A 9408-nucleotide genomic window follows, 5' to 3' on the forward strand; every position below is an offset into this window, starting at 1 on the left:
TAAAAATAATCAACAAAAAAACACGGCCCGTACCGCCGCAGCCGCAGAAATACAATTTTTAAATAATTCGGTTGCAACGGTTAAATGCACAATTGGTGTTTCGAGCATAAAAGTGTTGTTCCGCTGAAAAATCTATAAAAATAGAGCCCGCCAATCGAGTGTTTCAAATATTGTGCAAGCATCCATACAGGAGAAAAGTGAAAAGTGCATTAAGGCTGCTGGTGGCGCGGTCGCTGTTGCAGGCCCAGAGTCAATTCCAATTTTCTTTCGACCAAATCGTGTTCGTAGCAGAAGGAAGCCAACGCAACGAGCGGTGGTGGGGTGATAGAAACCAGTTAAATCTAACGAATTTCAAGCGAGGAAAGAGCTATAGCTAACTAATCGACACAATGGGTCTCAAAGGCTGCTGTTCGTGCGTCAAATATCTGATGGTCCTTATAAACATTTTATTTTGGGTATGTAAACGCGACAACAGCAAATGGGAGAAGAATCTTCTTCCCAATGCAGCAACAACAACTGGAACAAACACACACACACATATGCAACGGCAGTGCTGGAGAGAGTGTGTGTGTGGAAGAGTGAATTTTGTGTACATGAGAGCGTGAATGTGAATGGACGTGCGTGTGTGTATTTGTTTGTGTATTCCCTACGCCCTCTTGTGGGGCCAAGTCTCCGCCTGGCAGCGCGCGCACGCTCTCTGCTTCTCCTCCTACAGGAACCCGACAACTAGATGGATTAAACAATGCTAAAAAAAGATAAAATAATAGCAATCAGTTTTTAATAGGAAATAAATAAATGGGAAAATGGAAATGGCAAAATTATTATACATATATTTAGAAATACAATAAATTAAAAAAAAAACATCTGTTAGGAAATATTTAAATTAATTCGTATGTGAAATCATAAATTGTGCTTATTCAGCTGAAAATAAATATAACAAAAACTTGAAGCTAAATCTGTCTGCATAAAAGTCAAAGCGACATCTGCGATACTTTAAGTCCCTGCTTCCGTTTAAAATTTTGCCAAACATCAGAAATGGAAAAAACTAAATTTTGTAGAATGTGTAAACAGGATTTTGAATTGAATTGTGCTTATAAAGACGCTCTAACTTAAAAAAAAAGCTAGAGCATTATCTCTGCTCCCGGGTTCTCACTGAATTCTCTCTCTTCCTCTGCTCCCTACACCCATAAACAATAGAAGTTCCGCTGTGGGTGAGTGGGAGAGCGAATGACATGCACGCACACCCACTCATACAGACAGAAAGTTCGACAGAAAGACAGACATCTAAAGCATCGCCCCATCTCCACCTTCCACCTTCTCCAGCGCGGCTCCCTTGCCCGAGCCCCACACCACAAGTTTGTTCAGTTGTTGTTTTTCTTTGGACTGCCTTTTCCTGCTGGTGCTTCTCATTCTTTTCTTTTTTTTCTAGTATTTTTATAACGTTTACGTGAGTTTTTTGTTGAGTTAAATTCTTTACCAACTTCTTTCTCTCTTTTATCAGTGGGAAAGGACCTACATTGGTCGCCCCGCCCACCCTTTCGTCACACCACCCACGGCCTTTGCCTCTCCTTCACTCGTTTTCCGCGTTTTGTTTGTTTGTAATTTTACGCAATTTCTTAGCTTTCAACATTTCGTTGTTTCTGTTTCAATTGTTTTTCATTCAATTATTCTCTCCCTCGCATGTACATACATATGAGTGTGTGGTTTGGTTTGTTTTCCTCTGTAGATTCTCCTTCCTTTCTTTCCTGTCGAAATCGGTTTCGATTTTGAAATTTTGATGCTTTTGTTAAATGTTTTTAAATTTTTATTTTGTTTTTTGTGTTGATGGTTGTTGCCTTTTTTCGATTTCTGTCTATAGTATTTATTAGTCAAGAGCTATTTTCGAAAACGGCGGAAAACCAACAATAACATGTGCGTCCGTTCCGTCTTGGTCGGGAACTGTGTGTTGGTATTGGTAGTAGCAGCGCTGTTGGCAGAGCCTATCCCGCTATTGCATAGTGGTGCGCGTTTTATTTTCATGGGGGATATTATATGAAAGCCGAAAGAAATATTCTGTCTGACTTTTACTTATTTAACACAGTACATCGTTTTTTCAATATTTCTCAAAGATTCATCTCGTTGTGCATGGAAAAGTTCATGCGTCATCTCTCATCCTTTTTATATTTGCACATCCCACTGTGACTCGTTTCCATTTCCATAGTCGCTGCGGGGCATCGTGATCAAACGCCACGATCTCGGGGACGCTGACGTTCCAATGATGCCGACGCTGCCGTCATTGAGGCTGACAGTGACCAAAATGTTGCCTTTGCCTGCCTGCTGTTTGTCTTTTGGCCATCTGACAAGGCTTGCGTCTCATTAACTCGGGAGACCGTCCATCCGTCCACCCACCGGCACAAAATAAATTTAGTTGCCATCTCTATTTTTCAACCTATGGATACTATATAATTAATTTCTGCTATTTTTCACTCAATTATTCATAATGGGGTTTCATTTGGCCGCAATGCATTCCATTGTACTTTCGGGCCAAAATTGCTGTTGCATGGCATGGTTAAATCAATGGGGAATGCGTGGGGGACAAAACGGCGACTGGACATGCAAAAGGCAGCGGCAGCGGCAGCGGCAACGGCATCGCTCTCTTTTCTCTTTGCCCTGGCCACATTCTCTCACTGTCTCCCTTCGGTCGTTCTCACGCTCTCTTGAGCACTCAAAAGTAGGTCACCAAAGGACTTTGCACATTTATTAGTCCGCCTCGTTCGGTTTGTTTGTTGTGGACACGCGACATCGTGTCTGATATGTGTATGTGTATTTGCCAAGGCGTGGATTCAATTCTCGTAACATTTTTAGCATTTTTACGAGGGGCTGTTGACTTAGTAAAGCATTCCATTTTGTACTCTGGGGGAACATAAACGTATCTAAGCTTGCTTTTTATATTACATACTCTGAAAACGGCCCTCGCATGTGCAACTTTGTATAACATTTCCATCATCCAACATGCTCCGTTAGCTTGCACACACACACATACACACACAGGGCCATCTCTCACTCTTTCATATAATGCATTTTAGTGTGACACAGTTTTTGTCTCGCTCTCTCAATCGCCCTCGCAATATTGTAGGTTCTCTCGACGCTGCACTTTTGTTTTTGTCTTCTCATGGACCACCCGCATGGAGAGCTTGGATTTGGCTCTCTCTCATTACATTACGTTTGAATGAAATTTGCGGTACTTTTCGTTTTTGCTATGTGTTCTCGTACACTACCGCCCATATAATTAAGGCAATAAAGGATAAACTTTACTATCTATCGTTTGAAGACTGCTCTTCCGCAGTTTATTGCGAGATCGGCTGCGTAATCTTATCAAGTAGCACAGATTGTAGGCCATGCTCCAGATATTGGTTCAATTGCGAAAGATACGAGATAAGAAGATGTTTGAATTTGGAAATGTCTTCAAGAGTTTATTCTCATTTTTGTTTTGTTGCTAAAATTATGAATCAAAGTTTCTGTAGTTGGAACCTTCGAATATTTGTATAGCTCGAATGATTGTATTTCCCTTATAATAAGTGCACTTGTTTACATCTTTCCATTAGCGTTTTTATCGCACACTCAATACACATTTCCCTGCCCCACTATGAATAATTTTTCTGAATAATTCATGAACAGAACGAAGCGAGCACACACACACACACACACACACTACATAGGATGTCTCGGCTATTAAGTCATTAGCTCTTAATTAGATTTTCTCACTCATGACACGATCTGAAAATTCAAATTTAAATAAAAAATTCTCTGTCCAGATTGCATACTCGTATTCCTCGGGTTAAGTGATTCAATTGCTTTTATACAAATTCCTAAGGGGAAGTTAATAAGAGAATTTCTTGCAATTGCTTTAATCCAAACATATATAATTCGCGTTTCATTTGTTTTCTCGGAGTCGTTGGGGTATGAGTAGACCTATGATAACCCCCAACAACAAAACGAAGATAAGTTTAGCGTCTCGGATTCACAATCAGTTCACTTGGTGCATATACTATACATAATTCAAGCTACAGTAGCCACTCGAGTTAATCAGAGAATTCGTAGTATTTATCCCATTTTTAGAATTTCGTACTTATTGCGTACAAATATATCCCTTAATTTAATTGAATTAAAAATGAAACAAATAGAAAATATTTTCCTCTCCACTCTCACTGCTGACATCATAAGTAACGCGACCAAAGTTGGAGGGGCATGAGTGAGTAGAATTAGAGGCCTGTCGGGCCTCCCACTTTAATTGCCTTCAACGCCTCCCAGATGGCGTCATGGAAGCGTGTTTCGAGTGTGTACAATGCAACTTTTACAACCGAGCCACACAGAAGATTGCAAAATATTGATAAATATATAAAATATTTCCCTTTATTCATTTCTATTGCAGCTCATCGGACTGAGCATCGTAATCACATCCGTATGGATGCTGACGGATCCCACATTCATGCTGTCAATGGCACAATCCTATAATCATTATCATATAGCGCTCTACGTTTTCCTGGGCATCGGCATATTGATCACACTGGGCGCATTCTTTGGCTGCTGGGGCGTTTGTCGAGAGTCGCAATGTCTGCTGGTATCGGTAAGTAAACAAACAAAAGAAAACCATAAAAAATAGCGTCTGCCTGCAAATTCCAATTAAAATGGATACCGTTGTGCGGACCGGCCCACGCCGAAATCTGCTCAGATAATTGCAGTCTTGGAGCGCCCACGGTCCTCTTGCGGAGTCTGCAATTTGTTGAATATCTTTCTTAGATCGCCTTACAGTCGTCCACACAAGTATTTCGACATGTCGTGCTCTGAACAATTTGGGTTTGTTTTTATTTAATTGGCAAAACCTAAGAACTGATGCTCAAAAGAACACATTATTAGCGAAGAGAAATAAAAGATATATTGGTAGAGCCAGTTTTGGTTAACTTATGGCCCATTAACTAACATTTACAAAGTACATTAAGAGTTCAGAGAACAAAACAAAAACGAGTAAATTCTCTGGCAAGTCCAAATATTTGTGCAGACGCCAGTGGGTTTATTTACTCAACGCCCACAGCCGGAGGAAAAAGAGCCATTCATAAATCTGATTTTGAAATTTCCGTTGCAGTTCTTCTGTGTGATACTCATTGTGATGGTGGCACAAATTGCAGCTGGTGCCTGGGCCTTCCACAACAAAGACAAGCTGGACGACATTGTGCGGGCGGCGGTGAAATCTTCGGTGCAGGAGGAGTACGGCCAGTCCAGCATGAGCTCACGCACGGTTACCTTTGATACGCTGCAGAAGAATGTGAGTACACATATTTTGTAAAAGATCTGAAGCGAACAGTGAAGTTGATTTATTTTCTGTTTGTTTTTTTGCAGTTGAAGTGCTGCGGTGCGGATGGACCTGGGGACTGGGCCACGAGTCGATTTAATAATGTAGATCGCACTAATATTGTGGAAATTGCTGTGTCTTCCATGAATGTCTTCTACAACATACCCGAGTCCTGCTGCAAGGAGAATCTCAAGGATAATGAGTGTGAATTGTCGCGTCGCTTGAAATTTGGTGGCCCCTTGAATACGGCCATCTATCAGCAGGTAATGCCTGGATAAATGGAGAAGTTTCAATGGATGATTCATGGCATAGTAGATTTATAGTATTGCCCATTCTTATGGCAATCTCATTTGACATTCAAATTGTTTCCTTAACTGTCGGCTGTCGCCTGTTGTCTGGTTGTCTGTGGTCGTTCTTCGATTCATTGAGCCACCGAAAAACCATCAAAAATCAATTGATAGGTGTGGCTGAAGCATGATTTCTTGGCACTGGCGAACGCTATCGATGGTCTGAGAGCCCATCAAAATTAATAATCCTTTGCTGTTATTGTGGATTTGTTTTTCTCTCATCGCCACGCCACGCCCGACACTGAGACAATAAAAATGTATTAATTAATATTGATATTCCACACGCATTTCAAATGTTTGTGGAGCCAGAGAATGCGAACTGTGAACAAACTGAATGCTGATTGATATTTACTTACAATTCGATATATTTACTGTATGTATGTACCATATATATTAATGAATCGCACTCTCTGTTACAGGGCTGCGTTGATAAACTGATTGAGATCATTTACGAGAATTGGGTCACTATTTTCGCCATCACTGCTGCCGTCATACTGCTGGAGCTGCTGTCGCTGACCTTTGCCCTGAGCCTGTGCTGTGCGGTGAGGAATCAGCACTACAAGGCCTGAGAATTACAGAACTCCCATAGGGAAATCACAGACGATGAGAAGTACTAACAAACCAAATCGAAACGGATGCATAGCAAGCATTACTGAGAGCGGACAAGCGAATGCGAATGCAAATGCGAAATGGGGGGAAAAACGTGTGCATTTCAGCAGCAAACTAGAAGGCAAACGAGAATAATGTCCGATGTTCCCTGGTCAATACTTTAACAACAACACAATTTTGTAGTACTTTTAACAACAACAAGAAGAGCAAGAGTGCGTGCAGCATAAGCGGAGCAATTTGAATTTGTATTTGAGGAGTAGAGAGAAGTGACACTTTTTTGGAGTTTGTGACGAAACGATATTTGAAGCACAAACACACATACAAAGTCACGCAGATAAACAAAATACACTTTATAAGATCTTGATATGCAAACAAAAACAAAACAAAAACACACACTTTTCTAACCAAATATTTCTACAACAAGAAGACACACATACACACACAGAGTAAACTTTATACAATATACGAAAAGCATAAAGCAGCAGGCTCCATAATATTAAGCATAATGAGAAAGTTTTCGAATTCATAGATACATACAATACATACATACTATATATTAAATATATAGAACCAAACGTAAGCACAAAGTATAATGTTAATTGCCAAAAAAAAAAAAGAAAAAAATGAAATCCAAACAAAATGAAAAGCAATCAAATTTGGTTTAAAATTTGTTTCTCCCATAAGACTTTCGATTACCTATTAAGTTGATTGGTGGCCATTTTTTGTATGCTATTATGCTAAAGCAAAGCCAAATTATATAAGTACATATATACATCTACATACATACATACACACACATCTATATATACATGGTAGTAGTAGTATGTATATATTGCATAACGTACGGCATTCCACAAGAATGATAATGATTGACAGATTTTTGTTCTGGTTAAAGACGCATTGCTATCCAAAGACCCAGCCCAAAATAAATATTCAAATCATTTTTTTTAATCTTGTGCAAAATGTTGTTAAAAAAAACATAAAAATCCCCAAATTCGATTCGTTGAGCTTCACGAAATTAAATGCCAAATATTTTATGTATTTACAAAATTGTATTTGTTTTCGTAAAACCAATTTATTTGGCCAAAAGCTAAATGTTAGAAAATATTAAGTAAACGTTGGCCATTCTGTTCACTAAGAGCTGTTCTGTGGAAATCTGCTTCATTAATGGTATTAAAGATACTGATTTTGATTTGATAAAAAATTTAAATAATTTGAAGGTCATCTGGAAAGAGATCGATATTGATTTCATTTTTGGATTGACTTTTCCACTTTAACCCCTTTTGGAATATTCCCTTCTCTTGCAACTATTTTCTTCTTCATGCTTGAATCAAATCAAAATTAGTTTCAGGAATACCATTATAATGCAAGCTAAAAAGAGCACTGTACCTTTCGATAAAACTTTGAATTTTGGCCATTCTCGAAACCACCCGAAACACACACATACTAGAAACGAATTTTGTCGAATCCATATTACCTGCATCGAAATGAACATTATTATTTACGAATCATTGTGTAAGTGCAACTATTTATAGTATGTATGAGGAAAAATCAAGAGAGCAACACAACCACACAAAATGTTAAATGGAAAGTACACACAAATCGAAACGAAAATCTCTATATATTTACATTGTATTTTTACCATACACCGTAAACTAATTGAATAATGTACGTACATATATTTTTTGTACAATTTTTCATTTTATTGTTGTTAAACGTATGTGAATTTTGTTGTTAGTTAAGCGTAGCCTGAGCGTCACACTTTGTACCCCCTCACAGCGTTTAAATAAATCAAATCTACAAGAACCCATCCAAGGACAAAATTATATTAAATTTACAAGGAAGAAGATGAAGCAAAAAACAAAAACAAGTTTAAGTAAATAAATCTATATTGTATTTAAATGTACACCTTAAAGTAAATTATTTATTGAACATCTCTTAGTACGTATTTATGTGCGGAATTTCATCGGAGTTAAATCAAATCATCAGAAAGGTTTTAGGCTAAGATCAGATATTTCATAAATAAAGGCAATCGAGGCAAAAGTTCATTCATGTGTTGGAACTGTAGCAAACCATTGGAATATCTAGGATATAAGTCACCTAAGAAAATAATTAATTAAAATTGATTGTAGCGAAATATTTAATGCACTATAAACATCATCAGGCATCTGAAATTAAAACAAAATGTAGTACATACCCAGAAATACCATTTTCATTCTAATCAAAAAAAACTCTGCCTGTTTAAAGCATATGGAAACTACTTACATAAATACATACACAAAATAAAACAAAATGCACATTCAGCAAGACATCAAATAGGCAAAAGTCAGTGACAGAAATAAAGCAATATAAACGATGCTCAAGATTTGTATTCAATTTGAAGGATAAAGATATTTGTAAAACTAAATACTTATCTATAAAATAATAACAAGAGCCAGAGATAATATGGAATCATTATGGATATTTGAGATAAATAAATAAACATCTATTAAAACAAATAAATTGGAGTTTTTTTAAATCTCTTGGGGATTTAAATAAAAATAAACTTTTTAAGAATTTTATAATTATCTACAATCTAAAGGCCCAATTTATAAGGTACTATATTATTGCCAGATTTCGTTAGCTATCCTTCCATGTCTCAGTGCTAGCCTACGCTGAGAATATTGTGGCTCTGTCTCTTGGATACCCCAAAAATGAAATTGCTTCAGTCACATTTATAATTAAATTGTTATTTTTATTAAAATGTTTGTTTTTGTTGTTTTTTTTTTATATCGTTTTACCCCATTCTGTTTTTGGGCATCATTCAAGATTTGTTTTGTTCAGTTTTCGTATTATTTAATATTATTATAAGTGGCATAAGAACAGTTTTATTTTATTTAAATTTTCCATTTATGCTTTGCTCTGCTATGAACTAAGTTTAAACGAAATTCGATTGGAAGTGTCCAAGAACCTAGTGAATGACATCCGTAAGGCTGACTAAAAAGTAACCACGAATAGGTTTATCCTTAGTACACAACATTTAACTGAAGATTCCATTTAGTATTTTTTCTGTCATTTACCAAATTTTAATTTATTATTTTGTTTATTTTGTTTTGTTTTTGTAAGCAAAGTGAGACTTTAGTA

General features: G+C 37.3%; 1 protein-coding gene across 1 annotated transcript; it reads left to right on the plus strand.

The window, feature by feature from the left end:
• The first annotated feature begins 6 nt into the window (after positions 1-6).
• Positions 7-8687, plus strand: LOC111065161 (CD81 antigen). Its single transcript, XM_022353172.2, has 5 exons — positions 7-455; positions 4412-4606; positions 5123-5302; positions 5377-5592; positions 6096-8687. Exons 1-5 carry the CDS (start codon positions 390-392, stop codon positions 6243-6245), a joined length of 807 nt encoding a protein of 268 aa, XP_022208864.1. The 5' UTR covers positions 7-389; the 3' UTR covers positions 6246-8687.
• Positions 8688-9408: the final 721 nt, after the last annotated feature.

This window comes from Drosophila obscura, unplaced genomic scaffold (assembly GCF_018151105.1).
Source record: "Drosophila obscura isolate BZ-5 IFL unplaced genomic scaffold, ASM1815110v1 contig_4, whole genome shotgun sequence".
Classification (NCBI taxonomy): domain Eukaryota; kingdom Metazoa; phylum Arthropoda; class Insecta; order Diptera; family Drosophilidae; genus Drosophila; species Drosophila obscura.

What these genes read in the sequence shown, in the direction of transcription:
- LOC111065161 (XM_022353172.2), top strand. Translation starts at nt 390, where the DNA reads ATGGGTCTCAAAGGCTGCTGTTCGTGCGTCAAATATCTGATGGTCCTT. An exon ending in TTATAAACATTTTATTTTGG is followed by an intron (nt 456 to 4,411) that starts GTATGTAAACGC and finishes TTTCTATTGCAG; the next exon opens with CTCATCGGACTGAGCATCGT. An exon ending in TTGATACGCTGCAGAAGAAT is followed by an intron (nt 5,303 to 5,376) that starts GTGAGTACACAT and finishes GTTTTTTTGCAG; the next exon opens with TTGAAGTGCTGCGGTGCGGA.